Source organism: Rousettus aegyptiacus, unplaced genomic scaffold, assembly GCF_014176215.1.
Source record: "Rousettus aegyptiacus isolate mRouAeg1 unplaced genomic scaffold, mRouAeg1.p scaffold_m13_p_2, whole genome shotgun sequence".
Taxonomy (NCBI): Eukaryota; Metazoa; Chordata; class Mammalia; order Chiroptera; family Pteropodidae; genus Rousettus; species Rousettus aegyptiacus.
In genome coordinates, this window is record NW_023416295.1 from 174,177,576 (window position 1) to 174,200,114 (window position 22,539).

The 22,539-nt window shown below is 63.1% G+C and overlaps 1 protein-coding gene and 1 long non-coding RNA gene across 4 annotated transcripts in view; one reads left to right on the forward strand and one right to left on the reverse strand.

Moving 5' to 3' along the window:
* Positions 1-18,715, reverse strand: part of SHISAL1 (shisa like 1) — a 59,657-nt gene extending 40,942 nt beyond the window's left edge. The window contains exon 1 of one of the 3 annotated variants that reach the window (XM_036237636.1): positions 18,667-18,715. Coding sequence is in view for 1 of the 3 variants with exons in the window: in XM_016135738.2 (XP_015991224.2) it covers positions 16,739-17,327 (589 nt within the window). In the remaining 2 variants the exon portion in view is untranslated. Of the gene's footprint in view, positions 1-16,738; positions 17,642-18,666 lie in introns of those variants that run through there. The other 2 variants (XM_016135739.2, XM_016135738.2) reach the window with 2 other exon arrangements.
* A 1,498-nt stretch (positions 18,716-20,213) lies between these two features.
* On the forward strand, positions 20,214-21,808 carry LOC118613864. The gene is made up of 4 exons (XR_004955981.1): positions 20,214-20,468; positions 20,591-20,716; positions 20,879-21,064; positions 21,508-21,808. It is a non-coding gene; the product is annotated as an uncharacterized LOC118613864 (long non-coding RNA).
* The last annotated feature ends 731 nt before the right edge of the window (positions 21,809-22,539 follow it).

Sequence of the window (22,539 nt, forward strand, 5' to 3'; positions counted from 1 at the left end):
AGCACACGTGTGCACATGCACATGCACACGCGTGCGAGCACACACGCTACGAGTAGTGTGCTGTTTAACATCCGGCAAGCTCCCGGTTCCCAGGGCCTTTCCCGGGCGGTGGCGGTGAATCCCGAGCGTGTGAACTGTTTCCTGGATAACATCCACTTAGCGGTAATGAAACCTCGCTCTGCAACGTGAAGCCGGGGAGCTGCACTTCGGGAGGCACGACACCTGCCTGAAGCAAGGCCAGAGGGTCGTCCCGACCCCACGTGCCTGCAGGAGGGAGTGGCGGGTGGCGGGGAGGTGGCCGGAGCACACGCACGCAGGACGGACCCAGGCCGGAGAGCTACACCGCCCCTACCCCGCGTGCCCGGGCTCTGGGCCGCACGGCCAGCGGCGGCCATCACCGTGAGCGGAGCCCCCAGCTGGAGCCCAGCCCTGCGCCAGCCCCTCACCCACACGGTAGGCGCTTCGCAAACTCGTGCTGGACTGGAGAATAAATGGAGCTCCAGTCTTCAGAGAAGAAAGCATGACTCAGGGTAAGTGATTTGCCCGGAACTAAGAGGCCGCAGGGCCGGGATCCGAGGTCGGGTCTGTCTGACTCCAGACGGGGGCCCGCAGCCGGTGCCAGGTGACGGCCCAGGCTTCGGAGTCAACCTCTCCCGGCCCGGATGCGAGCCCCGCCCCTTACTAGCTGGGTATTCTGGCCAAGGTACTTCATAGGCCTCAGTTTCCCAATCTGTAAAATGGGCACCGGACCCTCACCTTGCTGGAGTGCCGAAGGAAGATGGAAAGGACCAGAAGCGCCACATCCAGCAAGGGCCCCATAAATGGCTCTGCCCTGGACTGGCCCACTGTTGCTGCCAAGCCAGTGGTTCAGGTGGCTGAGAGGCCGCGGTGGGGCCTCAGCCAGCAGAAGTGTGTTTGAACGCCGCGCCGCCTGGGAACCCTAACCCCACGCCGCACACGGACCCGAGCGCCACGCTGCACACGGACCCGAGCGCCACACGCCCGCAGACCGCATCCTCTCCTGCTGCGCATGGGCCTTTAGTCAGCGCGAACTTCCTCCTGCCCACCTGGGGGGCGATGGCTTCCCCGCCTGGTGCAAGCCCCTCCCGGGGGAGGCTCCGTGTCTCTGTAACCCCGCACCGTGCTTGGCACACAGTAGGTGCTGAGTAAATGTCCACCGGCACTCACCGGTCTGCATGTCACGTCTGCTTTGTTGCAAAGCCTGAACTTTCGGATCCAGGCAGAGAGTCCGTGGCAAAACCCACGCGGGAACAGGGTCTCAGCTTTACGGCCACCACTGGGGTGACCTCGGGCTCCAGCCAGGAAACTTCTGGGGGAATGGCTCAGAGCCCTGCGCCTGCACCCCGGACCCCCACTGTCCCCGCGCCAGGCGGGGTCGTTTGGGGAGGGAGAAGTGCACTCTGCAGACTGCGGTGTGGGGTGTCGGCTCGGGTGTCATGCTTGGAGCGGCGTGCGGGCTACCACCACCGTCATCCCCCAGGGGGGCCTCCTGCCCTCAGCACCGCCCGCCCACCCACTGGGCTCTGGGCTCCAGCCTCAACTCTGGCTCATTTCCACGGCCCCCTGCCTGCTGCGGCCCCACATGGACGCTCCGCTGTGTCCTCGGGGCCCCACCAGGCCACAGGGCGAGCGGCACTCGCACCCCGAGCTTCCTCCAGGCCCTCGGGAGCTGGCGGCCCCCTGCCTCTCTCTGTGCTTCCCCATTATTGTGCCGCACCATGGAGATAAAACAACCCTGGAAATCCCAGAGGCACCCTTCACCCGGCCACGCGAAGAGTGAATCACTTAAACTGTCAGCGGGGAGAGGAAAGACAGGCCCGCGGACGCCCGTCAGAGGGAGCCGCGGGGACCCGGGCTCTCCGCCGAGATTCTTTCCGCCATGCCGGGCGGGCGGGCGAGAGGGGCCCTGGCCCAGGGACCCGCCCTCGTGGGGGAGAATGGGGCCAGTTCCCCATCTGTAAACGGGGACAACAGCCCACCTCGGGGGGCGTCGAGAGGGTCCGAGGAGGCGATGGAGGCATGCGCAGGTTCGCTCATTCATCCGCACCGAGCGCAAAGCGAGCGAGGCTCTCTCTGCCCTGGGGGCGGCAGGCACTGCGGTGGGCTGAGCGGACCCATTGCGGCCCGTGAAGCCAACCGAACGCCCTCAGGCTGTGACGCGGGCACCCCTGCCTGCCCAGGGCCCTCACCCCACCTGGGTCCCGGGGCTCCGAGGAAGCCGAAGTCGACAGGTAAGCAGGCCTTATCCAGACCGGCGAGGGCTGGCCTGGGGAGACAGCACCCGGCAGCTCCCCGGCAGGCCTAGCACGTGCACGGCCAGGATGCGGGACAGAGCTGGGGAGGAGCGGGGAGGGCGAGGTGGGGAGGGAGAGGAAGGAGCCGAGGGCCCAGGGCCGCGCTCCTGGCACATGGGGGCTCTGACGGCCCCTGCAGGGCCCGCCCCCCCCCCCCCCCCCGCCCACGAGGACCGCCATAAGCTGGGGTCGTGGTCCTCTCAGTGAGGAGGGGGCGGGAACGAGGAAAGTGAAGTGCGGAGGGGGGAGCCATCTGAGCACCTACTGCGTGCCAGGCACTTCTCGCATCCTTGGGCCTGCACCTGACGGGGGCGGGGGGCGGGAGGCGCTGGCCCAGCTCCCACGGCAGCCAGCCGCGGCCTTGCGGCAGGCCTCTCTCTGGTCCGTGCGCCCTGTCCTCTGCCTGGCCAGCCAGTGTGTGCACCGGAGGGGGTGGGGCCTGGGTGGGAGGGGAGACTGGAAAGTGTGCTGTGTGCAAAGCAGAGGTCGCCGGGCAGGGCGGGGCAGGGCACCTGAAGGAGCGAAGGAGCTAAGGGAGAGCGTGGGTGGGGGGTTGGGCGGGGGGGGGGGGGGCTGGAGTCGGTGGAGGTGGGACCTTCACAGTCCTCCCCCCACTCCCACCGTCCTCCCTCCTCAACAGTCGGTGAAGCACGAGGCTTGTTCCCAGCATCCGACCCTCCATTTCCACCCGCCCTCTGTGCTAGGCTCTTGACACGAGGACTCGAGGCACAGAGATGCTCAGCCACTCACCCAAGGTCACACAGCAGGTCGGAACAGGGTCACGAGCAGGTGGCCCGGGGCCAGCATCTACGTGCCCCCACAGGGCTCCCAGCCTTCCTCCCTCCTCCGGTATGGACTGCACTGGGTCCTGCACACAGGAACCTTGGCTCCTGGCTTAGCTCAGCAGGGGCTCGCTCCCGAAGGAGTCTGCGCCTGCGCCTGTGCGTGGTGTGGACCAGCGGACTTCTTAGCTGCTCAGCTCCGGGACTCGGAGGCCAGAAACCCTGGCTCCCCAAGGCTGCTGGCCTTCCTTGCTCCCCATCACTATCAACCCTAAACCCCAATGCAAGGAGGGTGACTCGGGCAGGCCTTGTATAGGCAAAGGAGCGTTTCCCGGCGCTGGCGGCCTGCCTGTGCGAAGGAACTCAGCTTGTCCCGCCGCAGCGGGTGGGGTGGGGGCAGGGGAGCTGCAGAGAGCGGTGGCCTGGGCGGCCACCTGGGGACTGTTCCCGCTGCCAGGCTATCTGCCTCTGTGTCATCCCACATGGCACCCCCAGGAGAGTCCTACCTCACAGGGGAGCCAGCCGAGGACAGTCCCCGAGAGAGCTTGCCAATAGAAAGAGGCTGAGGTGGGGTTCCAGGGCCCGCACCTGAGCTAACGCTTGCATGTGTGCGTGTGTCTGCGCGTGTGTATGTCCACGCGTGTGCATGCGTGTGTGTCCGTGCATGTGCATGTCCGTGTGTGTGCGTGCGTGTGCGTGTCCATGCATGTGCGTGTCTGTGCGTGTGCATGCGTGTGCATGTGTGAGAGTCCCTCCCGAGGCCCTGAGGATGGCTGCACTGGTCAGGTGTGGGTCAGTGACCCCCGCGCCGACCCCTGCCCCTGCGAGGTGGGTACGTGAGTGCATTCGGTTCCCACATCAGCCCTCTGAGGAAGGAAAACGAGGCGCAGAGAGCCCAGCGTCCCTGACTCTAAAGCGGCGTGGACCCCCCCGGCTGCCGTGGCCTCTCGTGGCCCCTCCCGCCCATCCCCACCGGAAGCAGAGAACCTCCCTGCCAGGGAGGGCCGCCCGATCCACTTGCTGTGGGAGACATGTTGGTGGCTTCCACGACCATCTGGACACAGCCAGTGGGTCCACTGGCCTCTACAGCCACATCTTGTCCCTCTGCCGTGCCCTTAGCCGCACTTCTGTCATGGCCAGTGCCATGAGTGGCACTGAAAGCCAGGCCACCGAGGAGGCCAGCTCCCTCTCCCTCCCTCCCATCGCGGAACACCTGCCCACCCTGAGCCGGGCCAGAGAAAGGCCTCCTTCCTGGTCTCTGAAAGATGCGAGTGCTCTGCTTCGGGCAGACAGAGTGCTGATTGGCCTGGGTGCCCCTTCCCTAGCCATGGTCCAGGTGACAGCGGCAGCGCAGAGTGGCGGGTGCCATGAGGGCTGTGGGAGCCCGGGGGAGGTGCCCGACCCCGCCTGATGGGGCTGGGTATTCATTTAATCATCACAATCAGAAAGAATTATGATTATCCTCAATTTACAGATGAGGAAACTGAGGCCCAGAGAGTGTAGGTAACTTATCCTGGGTCACCCAGCTAGTTTGTGGAGGAGCTGGGTCACCTCAGTCCAGGGGACTGGCAGTGGACCCCTGAAGCTTGAGTAAGAGGGTGTTCCCGGCAGAGAAACCGGCACAAAGTCAGGGTGAGGGCGAGGGTGAGGGTGAGGGTTTACTCAGAACCATAAACACGGGGCGAGTTTCGTGCAGTGCTTACCAAGGTCAGGGGCGTCGCCTCCTGCCTCTGGCCTGTACAGAACCAGAACCGGAACCGGAAGGCAGGGCTCTGAGCTTGCGGCCTGAACACTTGGGCTTGACCCTGCTCAGCCCCTTGGACCTATCAGATTAGGTCCAGGGTGGGGGGCCAGGAATGTGCACCTTTACCGGCTTTCGGGAGGATTCTGATGCACGCTCAACCTGAGAACTACTGGGTTAGATCGGGAGACTTGCTCTGTAAAGGGCCAGACAGCAGGTGTCACCGGCTCTGTGGGCCATCAGGTCTGGCTGCCACGCCTCAGCTCTGCCGAGGACGTAGCAAGAAAGCCAGAGAGGATACTGAGCATGTGGCTGAGGCCGTGTTCTAATAAAACTTTATTAACAAACCAGGCAGCTCCAGTTTTCGAACCCTCGATATAGCCTCGACTCCAAAGTCCAGTCCACAGACAAGCACCCGCACACCTCCTGGGGTCTGGCTGGACAGGCCACCCGCCCGCCGAATCCGAGGCCCGATGCCGAGCCGTCCCCGGGTGCCTGCAGGGCCGAGCAGCCCTGAGCTGGGGCACGTGCAGGGAGCGGCCGGCAGCTAACGGGCCCTGTGGGCTCCTCCTGGGTCTGATACGGGAGAGGGGGCAGTAAGGGCGCAGGGGGAGGGCCTGCCGAGCCAGTCACAACAAACGGTGGCACCAACGTGGCTGACTGGCAGCGGCTGCCGCTGCGACCAGAGACTTGTCAGCTGTGATTAAGCGAAGCCGCCTTTAGGCCAACTTCAAAATTATGCAAATAAGGCTGCAGCAGTGACCACAAGGATGGCACCCCGCCCGCGCCCCATTGCAACCTGGCACTCTCAACCCCACCCCCCACCGGCCTGAAGGGCCCATGTGCACACGCCTCCCCTGGACCCGGCTCCACTGCTGGGAGTTAACAAGCCTCCTGCCCACACTCCCTGTAATGGGCACCAAAGATGCTGAGCAGGTGAGCCAGCAACCGCCACGGAGGGCCAGGCCGGGACCGACGCACGTCTCGGCAATGTCAGCCGCCCCACTGGTGAGGTGCACTGGCCAGCAGTGAGCCAGACCTGGCCTTTCTGCAGATGCTCCACACCCAGGAGGGCTGGAGCCAGACAGCAGGGCAAACAGGATGCTTCCCGAGGCAGCAGGAAGTGGCTCTCAGCCATCCTCCCGGAGCCCTTACAAACTCTTGTTCACTGCCACCAGCTCTCCCGCGCCCAGACCTGAGCAGACAACGGCCTCCTCCCACTCATCTCCACTCCCGAGGCCCCTGGCCCCCCACACATGTTGCACTCCAAACCAGACTTATCAGCCATCTCCAGCTCAAGGTCCCCCACGGGGCTTTGCTGGCTTTCTCTGCTGCCCCTCCCACAGCCAATCTCCAAGGAAGAGTGAGCGGTCAGCCTCCGGACCAGAGTGAGGGGCGGAGGCCAGGAGAGAGAAAAGACCCCCTCTCATGCATGCCTCCTAAGACACACTCCCCGAGTCCTCATCTGCGTCTTAGGAGATGTGGGGAGAAGCCCAGCCCAAGCCTGAAGTCACCACGTCCGAGCATCGTCAGGTGTCTGGCTAAGAGCTGGGCTCTGGAGTCAGAACGAGCTGCTCCGAGCCGAGTCACTGGCACCCTTCTCTTCCTGCCTGCTCCCTCCTCTTCCCAGTCTTGGGGTTCCTCCCCAACAGTCAGCGCCAGCCAGCACTTCCTCTGTCTAAGTCCACTTCTGCCTGTCCATCCCAAATTAGAGACCCATTCTGATTCTGAGCTTGCATCTTGGAAACAAAAGAATCACTAATAAACGTGTCTGCCAGCGTCCACTGAGTGGTAGGGGCCCCCCGATCACCCCCTGCGGACCTGAGACAGAAGATGCTTGAGAGGGAGCAGGGGCCTAGGCAAGAGCACAGGCCCCACCCAGCCAGGGAGCTCCACCAGGTCACCCGGCCCCTTAGGGCAGAGCCTGGTGCTGGGAGGATGAGCCCTTACCACTTAGGTCCCTCATGGGCCAAATGCCACTCCGTAGCGCTCCACGGCAGGCTTCCTGCTTTTCAAAAACGAGTATGGCTTATAACGGGGAGAAGCTGCCACATTGTATAGCATAGGTCGACATCTAGATAAATAGTATTATGGAAGTCTAATCCGCTTTCGAGAATGTAACATAAAAGAGCATTTGGGAGAAAGGCCTCTCTGAGGCACCCAGTCAGGACTGCGGCGCGGAGGACGGGGTTCCACAAGGAGGCGGGCACTGGGCCCGAGCCAGCGGTGGCCACAGCGTGGCTGGACCGAGCACCGAAAGTGCAGGCTGGCCTGGGGGAGGGGACTCGGCTGCCCTATGACCCCGGACACGTGAAATAGGCTCTCTGGGCCTCTCCCTGTAAAGTGGGTGCTAACCCCAGCCTCCTGTGGGTGGTGTGAGGACTAAATGAGACAATGTATGCAAAGCCCAGGACCGTGCTGGGGGGCAGGGGGCGGGAGGCAAACGTGGCGCCCCGGCCCGTCCCCTCCTCAGTGTTGGCTTAGAGCTGGCTCTGTGTTCTCTTAGCTGAGTTCCACGTGACCCTGAGAAGTGGCTCTCAGATGGAGACACTCGGAAGCTCAGAGGGCTGTCGTTTCTGGGGGGCAGGAGGCACGCAGGTCATGCACGCCGGCGCCCAGGTCTCCCGATTCTTAGCACGGGGCTTCCTCACGATGCTACGCTGGCCACAGCCCGCACGACCCGCACATCTCCGGCGTGGCTTAGACGTTTGGGGTCACAGAATTTCCAATGCTATGACACTGTCACCGTTGTCAGCTGGGGGACCTGCCCGGGACTGGAGCCCACAGGCCCCAGGCTGCAGAGGCCGACCCCAAACGAGAGTTACGCCGTACGTAACGACTGGCCTCCCACACGGTGCAAAGGGCAGAGAGTACTTCCCGAGCACCACGGCGTGTCCAGCCCCAGGACGGGCATTTGGCGTTGTCCCCTGGGCCTCAGGCTCTCGGCCTTGGCCATGTGGGGAGGAAGTGGTGATGGGGAAAGAGCCGCCTCTTCCCAAAGCCAAACCAGCGGGAATCCCCCCTCTCCCGACGCCCAGGGGAAGCGCAAGGGAACGTTTTTTTGCAATCGGCAGGTCCCACGGCCCCGCTCCCCGTCCTCCACACTGAGGCAGTCCTCAGGACCGAGTGCCCGTTTGAACTCCTCCAGACACAGAACTCAAACCGCCACAGCCCCGCGGGAGCCCGTTCCCTCTGGGGGGCAGTTCAGGCTGTGGAAAGCCGGGGGGCGGGGAGGAGGATCTGTACCCCTGCCCCCACCCCTGCGCTGGTCTGGCCCCACACGGAACATGCTTATTTTAAAACAATCAGCATTTGGCTCAAGTCATGAGAAACTAAACGTAGGAGTTGTGTCATAAGGGACCGTGCCTGGAGAGAGAGGGGTCGCTGGCGTGGGAGGTCCCCAGATGCCTCGGACCTAATTCTGGCCTCAGGGACAGGGTGGGTGGGGGACATCGAGGTCTCGGAGTGGCAGATCTGGTCCCAGTTCCTCCTCTACCACTAACAGGCGTGTGAGAGCAGGGTGCCTCCTTACAGCCTGTTTCCTTCCTGGCCCTCCCCCCCTCACTCTTCCATCCATTGTTTGGGCAAGAAACTTTCACTGAGCACCTACTATGTGCCAGTTCCAACTGCAGCCCTGAGGACACGGGACTGAACTAGACAGACACACCGTCCTCGGCGTGGAGAAGCCTTGGTCTGGCGTGCAGGGGGTGCTCCGTGCCTCCCACCCGTGTCTGCCTGGGAGGGACGCTCCCAGGGAGCCTGTCTCGGTTCACCCCTGAGGCCCCTGCAGACGCCTGGCTCCCCCGGGCTGGAGCCCGGCCTGATGCCCCTCTGAGCCTCCCGGTTTCCCAGCCCAGCCCCGGGCATGGAGGCAGAAGGGGCAAGAAGCAGGGGACTGAGTAGGTTAGAGCAGAGAGACATGGGGGGCTGGGGGGTGAGGAGGTGAAGGGCCCCGGCCACAGCCTCGGACAGTCCGCAAATAAACTCCAGCTCATCCCTCTTCCCAACTGCGAGGGAGAGAAAATAGCTTTCACACTATATTTTCTGATTTTTTTTTCACTTCACTGCTTCTAAATCGATCCAGAACAGATTGTCTAATTGTTTGAATTTCAGGAGAAAAGCCTTCTACTCTCTCTCTCTCTCTCTGGTCCTGCCCAGCGCTCTGCCAGGCCTGGGCCCTCCCCCAGCTGACCCCGCTCCTCGGCCAGGCCTCGGCAGGACGTCCAGGCTGCCCTGGGCTCACCCGCTGGCCTGGGGACCTGCAGGAGAGGCAGAGGGGCTGCTAGGGGCAGGGCGAGGGTCTGCACTCCCAGGCGACCTCACGCCCAGGACCACCTACAACATCCCAAATACCCCACCCCTCTAATGGAAGGCTTTGCTGCCCCAGCGAGGAGAGGGCTCACCAGGAACTGGCAGCCCCGGGGGGAGCCAGAGGCTGTGCCCTGCCTTCCTCTCCCATCAGCAAAGCACTCTGGGTGCTGGGCTGAGCCACACAACATAAACGATGGTGAAAGACTGTCACTGTCCCCGAGTATCAGCTCAGGCACCTACAGGACCTACTGGTCGAGGCTGCCCGGGGGGCCTCCCTGATGCTCCGCCCCTTTCCCCCGAGGCAGAATTGCTCCCCGTCCTTTGTCCCTTATGCAGGACTCACACCCAGGACAGAAAGGCCACCCGTGCTCAGTCTTTCTGCAGACCGAGGGCTCGCCAAGGCAAGCCCTGGGTGCGGTCTCAGGCATGAACAACCACGAGACATGCACTCGGGCGAATGGCTTGCCCACGCCCTTCTGAGGGGCGGCAGTGGAACCCCGACTCTGGATGTTAAAGACCCGGGCACCACCGACCTCTGGGCCCAGACGAAGACACTGGGGGGGGGGACCCCAGTGCAGCTTCTCAGCGGCTGCTCCCAGGCTGCACCCCGCCCCAAGAGGCTCGCTTCCCCACTCTCTCCCCCACATACAAGGAATTCAAATCGCGGTGACAGTGACAAATGACTGGAACGTGTGGAGGGCGCCCTCCTGGAGCACTTTGCCTCAGTCACCCTCGCCCAGACACAGGCCTGCTGTGGACCCCATTTTACAAAGGAGGAAACTGAGGCAGAGGGGAGCGGGTGGCCGGGCAAAGCCACACAGTGGCGAGCAGCAAGCACGGGGGTGTGGCGGCCTCGCGCCCCCATGCCAGCACCCCTTCCGACCCCCCAGCGGATTCCGCCTCCCGCTGTGGGAAGACCCGGATGCTAGCTTTGCTGTTCGGCAGGTGCGTGCCACGGGAAGCCACGCCCCTCCTCTGAGCCGCAGGCGGGAACGGCAACGTGTCCTTGCTGACAGAGTGCTCCGAGGATTAAACCCCGTGTGTTTGCAAGCACCACGACGGGCTTCGGCTTCGGTGGGGACCAGAGACGGGCGGGGGGGGTCGGGGGGAGGAGGGTCTCCCCAGCAGATCGGGGGGGCCTGGGCCGTTCTGCGGCTCAGCAGGCCTAATTCCGCCCCCTGGTCGATGGCGTCTTCCTCCCCGCCCCTCCCCTGACCCTGTGCCCCGGGTCCCCACAGGCTTGCCTGCAGCATGCCTCCTCCTGCTCCCAAACCTCCAGCACAACCTGTCACCCACGATACAGAGCCCCTACGTCTCCTCTGACGTTCGGTGTGCAGCAGGGCCCCCTTATCCACGGGGAGTACATTCCAAGACCCCCAGCGGATGCCTGAGGCCACAGATGGTACGGAACCCCACATCCGCTGTTGTTTCCCACACACGCGGACCTGTGATGATGTTTAATTTGTAAATTGGGCACAGTAACAGATTAAGAACAATAACTAATAATAAGATAGAACAATTAGAACACACTGTACTCAGCGCTATGTGAAGGCAGCACTGTTCAGCGAAATAAGGAGCATGTGAGCACAGGCCCTGCGGCACCGGGCAGTGGATCCGATAACGGAGAAGGCCGTGAAGGAGCTGACCAGCGGGGAGACGCGGGACAAAGCCCTGGGCAGGACGCACAGGCCGGCGCGAGGCTTCATCACGCCGCTCAGAACGGTGCACAACTGAAAACTTATCAATCGTTCGTTTCTGGAATTTTCCATTTAATATTTTCAGACTGTGGTTGCCCGTGAATAATAGAATCTGCAGACCACGCGAGTGTGGGGGGTGGGGTGGGACCACTGTACCTTCACGACTGAAAAACCGCGCTCAGACACGTCGCCTGCGCACAGCGCCCGGCCCCCCGAGGTTCCCCCCATGCTCTGGAGGGCGGCCCAGGGACTCGCGTGCCTGGGGGCTTCCCTGTGCCAAAGAGGAGGAAGCCGCAGTCCGAACTCGGCCCTGTTCAGCGCCGGAACCAAACTGTCGGGGACACCAAGGGGCCTGGGCCCCCAGATTTAGGCCACCATGCCCAGTCCCCTGAAACGGGGACGCCGAGTGTCCCTGCAGAGAAGACAGGTCACATCCGGCTACAAGACTCACCTCTCACGGCCTCAAAGGGAAGCCATTGCCCCTTCCTGATCTCAGGTGTGTAATGTTTCTTGACAGCTATCATTCATTCATTCATTCATTCATTCAAACATTCGTTCACTCACTCACTCATCCATCCATCCATCTATCCATCCCTCTACCCATCTATCCATCCATCCACCTACCCGCCTATCTATTCATCCATCCATCCCTCTACCCATCTATCCATCCATCCACTTATCCATCCATCCATCCATCCATCCATCCATCCATCCATCCGTCCATCTCTCCCTTCATTCACAGACATGTTCAAAGACACGTGGGCTGGGTGCCGGCTACAGAGCTAAACCAGGAATGAGGCGGTCTCCACCCCTAGAGGACGGAGAGAAGCTCCACCGCTTCTCTGTCTCCTGGGTATTCGTTACTCCATGTGGTCGTGGCGATAAGAGTAACAGTAGTATTTACTGAGCACTTACTACATGTTCGTCTCTACCATGCACATTCCTAGAATCAACTCATTCAATTCTTGCAAGAACCCTGTGAGGCAAGTGCCTGTCCCATTTTTAGATAAAGAAACTGAGGCTCAGAGAGGTGATGCAACTTGCCCAAGGCCACACAGCTGTTAGTGGTGGAAACTGGGATTCAAACTCTGAGAGTCCCTCCGGAACTTGGGGGGTACTAAATATCACTATATGATTGATCCGGGAGCCCGGAATGTTACAACCCTTATCTCTAACCCTCATGGTCACCCTTGCAAGTTATCACTGTTGTCGACATTATCAACCCTGTGCGAAAAATGAGGACGCTGAGGCTCAGAGAGTGACAGGGGCAGCCTGACATTGGCCACAGGTGGGAGGCGGAGCTGGGGTGTGAAGCCAGGTGGCTGAGCTGGAGCGCGCTCTGTGGTTGCCATGGCACTGGGCAGGCACCACCACGATCCAACAGCTGGCTTGATTAATTAATTTCCACTGTCAGCGCAGCCCCCGCTCGGGGGTCCGGGGATGATCCGGCTTGGTTCTGGCCTGGCTCCTTCACTGGAGGGCCAGAGAGATGGTGGGAATAGCCTCGAAGTTCCTCTTAATAGCAGTAAAGGGGGAGTACAGATTGCTGCGGGGTCTTTGAACACACGCTGTGTGCTCACTGAGCTCCTTCTGCAAACGTATCTCATCCGGTTTGCACGATAACCCATTTTGCGGATGAGAAAACTGAGGCTCGGAGGGTAGGTCACTTGCCCAGGGTCGCAGAGTTGGGAAGAAGACGCAGAGGGGATGCGCACCAGGAGCCTGCCTCCAGCTCCACCGGTTGCCCTGAGCATGGGCCTCGGCTCAGAGGCTCAGCTCCTTCCCCAAAGGCCTTGTGGTCCCAGGGATCAGATTCTGAAAAGCGATGCCCAGGCGAAGCCACATTGCAGTCCTGCTCCCTGAAAAATCTCAGTAACAAAGACCTTCAGAAGCAAGCCCCGGGGAGAGCGAGCCGCAGGCTGAACACCACTGGCCCGGCCTCGGGGGCTCGGGGAAGGTGCCAGGCTTCCTGCGAAGGGGCGGCGAGCAGTTCTGTGCCCTCACTTTCTGGGTGCAGAGACCGTGGCTCAGAGCCAGCGCCGTGTCCCGAAGCCTGGAGGCCCTGTATGAGGAGGAGCAAGGCTCAGGCGGCGGGAGAAAGGAGTCACGTAGAGTGCGGCATGTGTGGTCCTGCGATTTTTTTAGAATTTCCATGTAACGGCGTACCACACTGCTCCCCACCCCCACAGAGCCCACCTGATCCGGGACCTCGGGTTTCAGAGGCCTGTCTGGCTGCTACCCTGGCCACCTCGCTTCCCCTCCGGACTCTGTTCTCCTTAGGGAGACGGAGGTCAGCCTCAGGGTTGCCCGAGGGTGCTGGAGGAGAATGGGTATCGAAAGGGCTTCGTAACAAAGGAACCTGAAAACATTAAAATCTGAAGATGTCACTGAGAGGCCGTGCCTGTCCGAGACCCACCTCAAGGCTTTCCTTAGGCTACTTCTCTTCCTGAAATGTCTTCCACCCCCTTCCGCCTGGCACACTCCTACCCAGCCTTCAAGACTCGAGCCAGAAGTTAACCTCCTCCGGGAAGCCCTCCCTGACCCCTCAGGCAGGGTGGGGCCTCACAGATACCTGGTTTCCTTCTCTCCTCCTGCCCCCAACAAACAAACACACACCAAAGCCCACCAGGGAAGGGTCCTGTTTTAATCGTCGCTTGTCCCCTGGGCCTAGCACTGTGTCCGGCACAGGGTAGGTGCTCCGGAAATGTGGGCGAAAGCTAGCTGTGTTTTCCGCTGCTCTGTAAACCCAGCTGCACATGGAAGATTCTCCCGACAAGCGGAAGGAGCCCAAAGTGAAAGCAAATCACGGTCGTTTCTACAACGCGCTCAGGGGGCCGCGGAGGAAAAGCCTGCACGGGAGTATGGAAGGAATTTGCCTTTATTTTTAATTTGTGCCAATATCTAAGAAAGCGGCACTTTATTTTGAGCCCATTATGCGACGAGGAGCTTGGATCTGGCGCAGGAGACAAACTTTCCCAGCCCGGTTTCCCCATGCAAATCTCACAGCGGCTCAGAGCGCCATGCGGCCCGCCCGCCGGGTGTCCCTCTGGGGCTTGCCAGGGAGGAGTGATCAGATTATGTAGCTGGGTTTTAAAAGATCACTGTTTGTCTCATTTTCCAAGGAAGTGTGAACCGAGAAAAAAAAATTTTTTTCCTCCTCCCGGGGCCCTGTTAAGAGCTTCCAGAACTTAATTCGGTGTTAAATGGGTGTAATTTGGGAAACTCGTGCATTATTTCTTAATTTCTGGAAGGCGAGTTTGCCCGCATCTGCGGAGGTGGCTGTGCGTGGGGACAGATGGGTGGGGTGGGAGCCTGCGCCCCAGGCGGGGAGGGGAGGGGGCCGGCTGCCGCGGGAGAGGAGAGGCGCAGTAAATGCTCCATTCATGTCTGACTCCGGGAAACATGGGAGGGGAGGCATTTGCATTTCTCTCATTTCTCCGGCTTCTGGCTCGGATGGCCAGGGAGGGAGGGGGGGATTCTGAAGCCTCACTTCTGAAGCGAGGACCTTGGGGGTTTTAGTGCAAATTTCATCGTCCACGGAGCGTTGGCACCCCCTCCCCCTACTCCGGGCTGCGGGCTTGGCGGAGGCCTCTGGACAACGCCTATCGGGTTCGCACCAGATCAGCGAACACCCCCGGCCTTGCAGGATGCCCAAGACAATGTGACTTCGAGCATGTCGCCAGCCTGCTCTGGGCCTCAGTGTCCCCATCCGTATGTGGGCGAGCAGACAAGCCTCGATCCCTCTCGCAGGCCATGCCGAAGCCGTCCACCGCGGCACACCCCAGGGGCCTTGGAGATGCTGAGGTCCCTCAATCTGCCTCCCAGCTACAGGCTGTGGAGAGTGGCGGCTCCCACGCTCAAGACCCCAGTTCCTTTTCCCTCACGACCCTCATGGCCCCGCATGGCCGAACGGGAAAGCCCAGGCCCAGAGGGCACCTGTTTCGCCAGTGAGCGGCGAAGTCAGGACGCCCAGAGCAGGCCCGTCCCAAATTTCTAATCTGGTCACAACCAAGGAGAAGGGGGAGGGGCCTCTCACAAGGGGGCCAAGCCAGCATGTGGGCGGGGTACAGTAGCAGGACCAAGGGTGCCAAGTCGGACATCAAACAGATCCTGAGCCTTGGTCGTGTCCAGGCAAGAGGTTCTCTGGGAGCGGGTCTGAGGGGCCTTGGGGTCTCCTTTATCTCCCCAAGGGGTCACGCAGGGGGAAGGGGTCGATGTGTGTGCTAGAGGAAGGGAGGAAGGGAGACATGGGACCTTCTCCCCGCCAGGCTCGCCAGGGCGAGAGCCACACCAACAGAGCCAGTGGCACCTGACGTCTCCAGGATAGCGTGGCCCAGGGTCACCCTCCTCGCTGTCACTGGCTCCAAATGTTCAGGACCCCGCCTTACAGAAGAATGTCTAGGAAGCAAGGCCCCGCTGTTCTTAGGGGTTGAGTATTATTTCAGTAACTCCTAGAAAGAGCAGCTGGACTGGGAAAAGCCACTCGGGGGGAGCTGGGGCTGGGCTTCTTAGTTCATTCTAAGATCAGTGCGAATCTTCTGTGTGACTCAGCTGGGGAGAAGCTAAAGCAACAGAGGCTGGATTAACAGAGGTCGAGTGTCCTCATGAAGGGAGGTGGTATCTTTCATCTGAGAAGAGACGGGCCACACGGCTCACCGCACTGTGTCTCAGGAGTGATGGTGACGAGCACCAGGCAGGGCTGGCCGGGCGCCGGGCGGCCTCGTGCAGTGGTTAAGGGCACCGCCCCAGCTGGGTCATTTTTAACCTCTCTGAGCCTGTTTTCTCATTTGTACAATGCAATCAATAATCGCCAGCTTACAGGGCTGGCGTGAGGATTAAACGAGAGGATGGGGCTCGTGCTTGCTCAGCCCGGTGCCTGGCACGTGGCGGGCCGACCGGCTTTGCTGTCAAGTGCAATCCTATCGCCGCGGAGGTGCAGTCCTGCGCATGCGTCAGCAAAGCCCGTGCAGGCGGCGACGCAGCCAGATCTGGCGCGCACTTGCTACCTCCGCCTCCTAAGGGACAAGGCCCCGACCCTGAGGCAGCCCCCCCACCTCCTCCCTCCCACACACAGCAAGGAGGGAAGGGAGGAGGGGCAGGCCAGGGGTTCAGTGTCCTAGAGCTGGAGAGCAGACTCCTCTAGTCCAAACTACCCCTCCCTCCCCTCTACCCACCCCAGCCGCGGGCCCCCACCCACGGGCCCTGTCAGCAGGCATTCTCCCGTCCTCCCTGCCGGCCCTGCTCTCTGAACCCTCACCGAGGTCGAGTGGTACTGGGGCCCAGCTCCCTTGCCCTGGCCCTACTCCCGCTGCACCGTGACCCTCTGGTCTCCAGTCCGGCGACCTCACCCCCCAGCTCCCGGCCCCAGAGTCCGCAGCTCTCTCCCTCCCACAGGGGTCTCTGCCCGGAGCACCGTCTGCCTCTCCCTTCTTGCGGCTGACTCATACCTCTGGACCGGGACCCCCGACTCGGGCTCTCTGGGGCAGCCGCTCCCCACCTGCGTCCTCCAGCACCTTGGCTTCTCCCAGGCAGAGCTCCAACCCCACTGGTTTGTCCGAGGGTGTGTTTCCTCAAGAGCTGCCAAGGGCAGAGCTGACGCCTTCAGCGGCAGACATGGGGGGCTCACTGAGTTGGCTGAAGAAGGGGAAGGAGGCCATGGAGGGATGGATAGCGGACCGAGGGAGTGGCTCCCCACGGTCTCCGGCCTCCCAGGGGCAGGCCTCACTCCCTTTCTCCCTCACAAAGATCTGAGCAGCACTGGCCCCCCGCCACCCCTCCCGTCCAGTCCAGCTGTCCTGAGAAGCTCCAGGGTGGGTGTCCCAGGAGACCGGGCCGGGACACACGCGCACACACCACACCGCCATGGCTCCGAGCCAAACGGCCTCCCCTCACCTTCCTGGGACAGCAGTCCAACAGCTCCTAGATGCCTGAGACAGAGCCAGGAATTCAGTGTGACCGCGACATTAAAGAAACGGGCGAAAGCCCTCATCTGGGCCTTTCGGCCTGAGCGAGGGGCAGCGCCGCCCAGCTGCAGAGAACTCTCTGGCCTCCTCCTGCTCCACGCTCCGCCCCCAGCCAGGACAGGATTGCTCTGGAGAGGTGTCCCGCCCCCGAGCAGTCGAGCAGTCGCACATCCAGGGGAAGGTGGGGAAGGGACTCCCCAATTCTGGGTGACCCTGACCAGAGTGAGGATTGTCCTGGGCTGACACGGGGCTTGAGGGTGCTTCTGAATCTGGTTTCGAATAGCATTTCCCACCGAACCCCGCAGCTGACCCGTAAGTGAGACGTGCCCACGTCCCCATGTCCCCGCTGGGCTGCCTGCCCCCTGGCTCGGCAGCTCTGACAGGTGAGGAAGCAAGGGTGACGTCGGAGCTCCCCTTAGCCTGGGTCTGGGTGTCTCAGTCACAGCTGGGGGTGAGCGTCCCAAGCCGCCAGTGACTGAGGACATCTTAGGGGTCCATGCTGGGGTCCAGGCCCTCATCGTATAGACTAGGAAACGGAGGCCCAGAGAGGGGGCGGGCAGCACGGTCAGACCTTCCAGGGCTTCCCGTGGTGACCTCACGGCAACCTTCAGAGATGGCAATGGCTCTCACGCTACTTTGCAGATGGGGAGAGGAGGCTCAGAGTGGCCCAGCACCTTGCTCAAGGTCACACAGCCGCGGGGAGAGGGCTGGAGGCGCCCCACCGGGATTCCTGGGGCATGGCCTCTCTTCCCACCCTGTCCGGGCTCCCTTGGGCAGAAGCCATCGCTAAGCCAGAGGATCAGAGAGGCTGGGAGAGAGGCAGGGCAGACAGAGGATTACAGACATGTACTCCCACTGCAGGTTACGTAACTCCCCTTCCCCGCCCCGCCGCCCCGGGGGTGCGGCCGGCGCCCCGCACCTCCAACCGACCCCGACCCCCTGCAGACCCGGCCGGCCCACGAGCCGGCACTGGCTCTCCGAAGACATGACAGTTGGAGGTGCCGGGGCGCGCTGGCTTTTTTTCCTCCTTTCTTGTTCCCTCTGGCTGAGTAACAAATACTAATACTAATAATGATAATAATAATTATAATATATATAACCTGAAGACGCTTGGGGTCTCGTTGCCATGGCAACCGCTGGCGCTAATGAGCTTCCGAGGCCGCCTCCGGGCCACCCGGCCCCAGGCGCGGGATCAATATTGATTCGGCCCCGGGAGGCGGCGGCGGCTCTGCTGGGACCACGCGGCGGACGGGGAGAGAGGGGCGAGCACTCGGAGGGGCCTTTCGGGCCGCCCACGCCGCCCAGCTAGGACCCCCGGCACCGGCCGGGTTCTCGGCGTGGCTGGGGAACCCTGCCCGACGCGCGCGGGGCTCCCGGCTCGCTGCGCTCCTGGACTCGGTGCTGCACGCCGGTCCCGCCTCGGACGCGGATCCCGGCCCCGCAGGCGCGTCCCGGCACTGCGCGCCCCGGACTGCCCGGCAGACCCGGGCCCCGTCCTCTGCAGGGCTGAGTGACCCCGACAGGGGTGAGCCCTGACGCGGACCCCGATGCCAGGGCGCCGGCTGCCCGACTCGGCTCCTGCCACCAGATTCTTCCTCTGGGCGCCCCCCCACACACACCTCTTGCCAGAGCAGCCCGGACCCCCAGCGCTCCGAACCCGCCTCTCCCCGTGCGCCCACCGCTCCCGCCCCGGTCGCCTGCACCCCATTCCTGGGAGCCCAGGCGCCGAAGACCCCGCCCCCCACTCGCCGGGACCCTCCTCCGCAGGAGCTCCGCCCACCGGCCCCTTTCCCGGAGCGCGGGGACCCCGGCCCGGCGCGCCCCTCCCCCGCGCGGCCCGCCCGGGGCGCCGCTCACCTTGTGCCCGCCGCCCGCTCGCTGCGCGCTCCGCCGCGGGGAGCCGCGCCCGCAGGGCTGCGCCGCCTGCCGGGGTCCGGGGCCGCCCACGCCGCCGCCGCCGCCGCAACAGTTGTCCCGACTCCGGGGGCTGCGGGGACTTGGGGTCTCCGGGCCGGCGCCAGGAAGGTGCCCGCTCCCCGGCGCGCGGGGCGCGGCGCGGCGCGGCGCTCGGCGCGGGCCGGGGCTGGCGCTCCGGCTGGGGGTCCGGCCGCCGGCCGCGTGCCCCGCCGCCCGCCCGCGGCTACTGGGCGGCCCGAGCCGCCCGCCCGCCAGCGCGCCCCGCGCCCCGCGCCGCGCCCGCCGCCGCGCTCATGCTCGCCGGGCCCTGCGCTCGCCGCCGCCGCCGCCACTTCACTCTTTGCCGCCCGCCGTGCGCTCGCGCCCCCTGCGCTGCCCCCTCCGCGAGCTCGCGGCGCCCAGCCGGCCGGCCGCGCCGCCTGCGCCCCCTCCGCTGCGCCCGCCGCGGCTCGCGCGCCGCTCCCTCCCCGCTCTCTGTCTCTCTGTCTCTCTCTCTCTCTCTCTCTCCTCTCTCCTGTCCCCTCCTCCCCCTCCCCCTTTCCTCTTCTCCGTGTTTTCTTTCGCAATCCCTCTTCTTCCCCAGCCCCCCCCCCCCCGGGCTTCTTCGGCGGTCGCTCCCTTCTTTCCTTCTGTGGGGCATTCTCTTCTCGGCACCTTTTTCCGTCCCTTCCCTTCCTTTCTCCGGCTCCTCCTCCCTCCCTCTACTTCTTCCCTCGCCCTCCTTTCCCTCCTCTCTTCTCTGCTGCCCCTTCCTTTGCTCCCTCCCTCGCTCCTTCCCTTCCTTCTCTCCCCCCCTCTGCCCACCTGCCTCTGACTCTCTGTCCCCCGGCCAGCCGCACACACTCACCTGCCTCCCTGCTAGTGCCAGGCCAGGCTGGACCCCAGGGCCTCTCCCAGCCGCCCCTCCCCCCGCGGGAACACCCCGCGCCCTGCCAGGTGGCGCCTGTCCTTGCGGCCCCTCCTGCATCCTGCTGCAGGGGGGACCCCACCCCTCAGACCCCGCTGAGGCGGTCCGCGTCAGGGTCAAACTGGGCCCAAGACTCTTTCACGTGGGATGAGGCCCTCTGTGCAGCGCCCGAGGGAAAAGCCCAACTTCTCTGACTGCAGCCGTGGCGAGTGCTCCAGCGGCCCTCTCCTGCTCCGGGGCGCTCCCCCTCTGCTCCCAGCAGCCCCTGTTTCCCGCCAGCCCTCCCCCCACTTCACACCTCACCTGCAGGTCACCCGGAGAGGGCACATTGCAGTCCCGTCACCGTCGCCAGAGTGGCGAGGAGGATGAGGATGGAGGTTTGGGGAGAGGGAGTCAGTCCGAGGCCCTGGAGGGCAGGTCGACCCCCCCACCCCGCCCGCCCCTCGCCGGCACCATCATCTCTCACTGCATTGCACCTGGCCTCATTTTCACAGACCCATCGAACCCCACCAGACACCGGGCTGAGCCCTTTACACACTTCGTTTTATTTATTCCTCACCCCGGCCCTGGGCGGGTCCTCCCCACTTCACAGGTGGGACAGCTGGGGCTCAGCGAGGTTAGCGCACTCGCCCCGAGCCGCGCAGCTCACCAGGGGCAGAACCCCGGCTCTAGCCCGGACCCCCCTGACTTCCCGGCCCAGGTTCCACACCTGTGCCCCACTCTCAGGTCAGGGCACGTTCCTGGAGCAGCCTCATCCTCGGCTAGACAGCCCTCCAGGGACAGAGTCCTGACCATCGAGGTACCAGAGGCGTCTTGTCCTCAGCTCCTTTCAAGGGTAAGAGAGGGGGCTGCACTGGGTGCCTCGGCAGGCAGCCGGGGAGGATGGGGGTGGAGCAGTGCCAGGGTGCCCCCTGCAGGAAGCCGGTGGCCCAGGCATGCATGCCCCTTTCTCCTCAGTGGATGTGGTTTGAGTGGCCGCGGGGGGCTGGACACGGAATCTACCCTGATGGACCCGATGTGGACCCTGCGCGTGGGAACCGTCTTCAGCCAGGGCCAGAGACTGCCCGGGAACCTATTAGCAAGGTGAAGTCTGGGCCACAGCCAAGGGCTTGACTGTGGGGGGAGGCAGTGTCATCTAGTGGCTAGACTCGTGGATTTGGAGCAAGAGGGTGCTTCGTCCCTAACTAGCCATCTGGCCCTTGGCATGGCACAGAACCTCCCCAAATGTCAGCTTTCTTCCTAAAGCGAAGGCCACAGCAGCGCCTCTCTCATGGGATGTTTCGAGGATTAAATGAGGCAGGCTACGTAAAGCGCTTTGCCTGCCACCAGCAAATCACCCCCCGAGACATGGGACCACGATCATCCCTCGTTATGATGGGAACCAAGGACCAGAGAGATTAAGAAACAGGCCGGAGGTCCCCGCGCTCTGGGGTCAGTGGAGGGGGTGGGGCAGGGCTTGGGGGGGTGCTGACCACCTTCTGAGCTTCCGGCCCGCAGAGGCTGAGTTCTGGGGTCACTGAGAAGGTGCGGTTTGTGTGCGTGTGGCGGGGGGAAGGGGTGTCTACGTGGTACAGGTGTGTGTTCTGTGTTCTGTTTGCGTGGGGGGGGTGTGTGTGCCCCCATGTGTGAGGAATCTGTGTGCCTCTATGTGTGCATTCAGGGCATATTGAAAGCCTCCTCATTCAAGAGAGGCCCCCCTCCCACACCCTCGCCCCGCTCACACCACTGAGCAGGGCTCTGCGCCTCTCCTGGGTCTGGGTGTGGTGCCCGACACCCAGGGACGAGACGACCTCGCTGCCCAGAGAAGCACGCACACACCCCCAGGTGGGCGACATGCAGGACGTTAAACCTCCGTCAACGCCCATGTTCTGCAGGCTGCAACACAGTCACCCCTCCCTGGCATCCGAGGCCCTGTCCTGGTGGCCCAGCCTCCGCCGCAGCCAGGGGCCCTGAGCTCTGGCCACATCAAGCCCACTGGTCACTGGGGGCTGAGTCGGCCCCTGCCTGGACTCATCACACCTCCACATGCACCTGCCGTGTGCAGGGCTGGCTGCCTCGCTGTGCGCCCAGGGTCCCGCAGTCGGCCTCGCACTGGGGCAAAGCTGCTGTGCCTCCCTGAACCTCAGTTTCCTCGTTCGCAAAATGGGGGTGACTCTACCCACCTCCAAGGATCACCATGAGGATTAAATGAGAGACTGTATCCAACAGGAAATAGCCTTGTTGATTATCTGCAAATAAGTGCCCAGCACTTAGTAGGTACTTTATCTGTATTGGTCTCCCTTCTGTCCTTCCGGGAGGTTGTGGGGTGGGCAGGCGAGAATGCAGGCTTTGGAACTGGTTGGATTTGGGGATAATCCCAGCTCGGCCTCTCTCGACCCCTGAGCAAAGCTTTCATGTGGCCGCTGTAACCAGTGACCGCAAACATGGTGACTCAGAGCAGCACGCATGTGTTTCTCTCGCAGTCCTGGAGGCCGGAAATCTCAAAACCGGCGTCTCCGGGCTGGAGTTGCGGTGTTGGCGGGGCTGCCTCTCTCTGAGGTCAAGGGGAAAATCCTTCCAGCTGGGGTGGCTGCCGGCATCCTTGGCTTGTGGCCGCATCAGCCTGACCTTCGAGACCGGCGTCATCCGGCCTCTCCTCGATCCTCACGCGGCCCGCTCCTCTGTGTGTGCAAAGCCCCCTCTGCAGCCCCCCCTCATTGGGACACCCGTGGCTGCGTCGACGGGCCCCAGACGATGCTGGACCATCTCCCATCTCGCGATCCTTGACTTACCCACATCTGCAAAGCCCCTTTTTCGTTCGTGCCTCCAGGTTCTGAGGATTAGGACGGGAGGGTCTCTCTGGGCGCGGGGAACACTCACAGCCTCCCCTCTGTGTGCCTCCGTGGGACAGGACGGGGGAGGGGAGG